General features: G+C 43.5%; 1 protein-coding gene across 2 annotated transcripts in view; it reads right to left on the bottom strand.

The window, feature by feature from the left end:
* Positions 1 to 1,023: 1,023 nt before the first annotated feature.
* The window catches only part of podxl (podocalyxin-like), a 32,353-nt gene continuing 31,984 nt past the window's right edge, over positions 1,024 to 1,392 (bottom strand). Inside the window, exon 8 of one of the 2 annotated variants that reach the window (XM_014027398.1) lies at positions 1,024 to 1,346. In XM_014027398.1, the coding sequence (XP_013882852.1) occupies positions 1,152 to 1,346 (195 nt within the window). In that variant the 3' untranslated portion in view covers positions 1,024 to 1,151. The remainder of the gene's footprint in view (positions 1,347 to 1,392) is intronic. The other variant, XM_014027400.1, reaches the window with a different exon arrangement.

The following is a 1,392-nucleotide window of genomic DNA, read 5'->3' as shown; positions in this document are numbered from 1 at the left end:
CTCTGGTTTCATTTAAAAGAGTCGATCATCAGATATTGTCCAAGATTGACCTTCAGGGTGGATATAGCTCGCTAGCAGCCTCGCACCAAGGACCTATCAACGTCATCATTTACCCAGAATGCTTTGCGTGTAAATAAAATGGCTCTGTCTGTGTAATATATTTTTAAACTTTTAATTTAAATATTATAAAAACTGAACATCCTACAGTATGTTTACCGTCTTTATTTTACAGTTAAAATAAATGTTTATCAAATAAAGTCTAATGTAACAACTAATCGTGGATCCCTTTAATGTCAAAGCCCAGGTTTGACCAGAACAACTAGAACTCAGTAGGTGGTGGGTGATCCCTTTAAGGAGAACTAGGCCTTTAAAGTTTTCTGCTTTTTCCAATGACTTTATGAGCAAAACTCAGCTGAAGGTCCTGCTGGACCTGTCAGGACTGTGGAGCCTCTAGAACAACATCTTTGGACAAATTCTGCACAAAACAGAAAGAAACCTAAAACTGGACACCAGGTGGGACCTGTCCAGGTAGGATCCATGAGTCCACAATCCAGTTCTCTGTAATACTCCAAACATGTCAACATTTAAAAACACTGTTTTAGCTTCATTTAGAAAGTCTTTAGGATCTCATTTCTTTGCGGTGAACGAGTAAAAGGAAGTAGGGCTGTTTGATAAAAAGATTAGGAGAGAAGAACCTGAAGCGTTCGGATCTGAGGATCTGGTCTGGATGAGGTTAGTGCTCAGCTGGAGGACAGCGGCTCGTCTTCTGAACTTCTCAGGAAGCGTTAAAGCCTCCTGACGTCTGAGTCGGGGTCAGGGTTAATGACTGTGGGACAACAGAGCGTTTACGTCAGCTCTGCTTCCTGGACCGAACCACACAAACTGTTTCATTTGCAATAACGTCCCCAGTTTCTTTTTTTAAATTCTAATGAAATTCTTAACAAATCGACTCTCAGGTGCTTCTGTTCCACTGCCTCTTSAGCTCCATTACAAGTGTAATAAAAACAGGAAATGCTGGAGAAATAAGCCAACATCAAATATTTATATTAAACTATAATATAAAACACATCTAACAAAGCTGTGTTTCCATCCAGACAATGAGTCTGGAGTGCAGGGAGACCGTGGAGGTCCTGGTCCTGTCCACGCCGTCCTCACAGGTGGGTGTCCTCCTCGTCCAGGACGTCGTCCTTCATCAGGTTGTCGATGGGAACGATCCAGCTGTCGTTGAACTCGCCGTTGAGCGCCACCTTCTTCTCCTGCATCTCCGGCTGCGCCTCCATCACCTCCAGGGTGGGGTTGTCGTGGTAACAGTTCTCCACCGTGTGCAGCTCCTCCGTCAGGTACTGCTGGAGAGGGCAGAGTGTTTGCATGCATCAAGTTTTTTTTTTTTTT

Source organism: Austrofundulus limnaeus, unplaced genomic scaffold, assembly GCF_001266775.1.
Source record: "Austrofundulus limnaeus strain Quisiro unplaced genomic scaffold, Austrofundulus_limnaeus-1.0 Scaffold646, whole genome shotgun sequence".
In the NCBI taxonomy this organism is placed as follows: Eukaryota; Metazoa; Chordata; class Actinopteri; order Cyprinodontiformes; family Rivulidae; genus Austrofundulus; species Austrofundulus limnaeus.
Note: the sequence above shows the minus strand (reverse complement) of the source record. Positions and strands in the feature narration are given on the sequence as shown.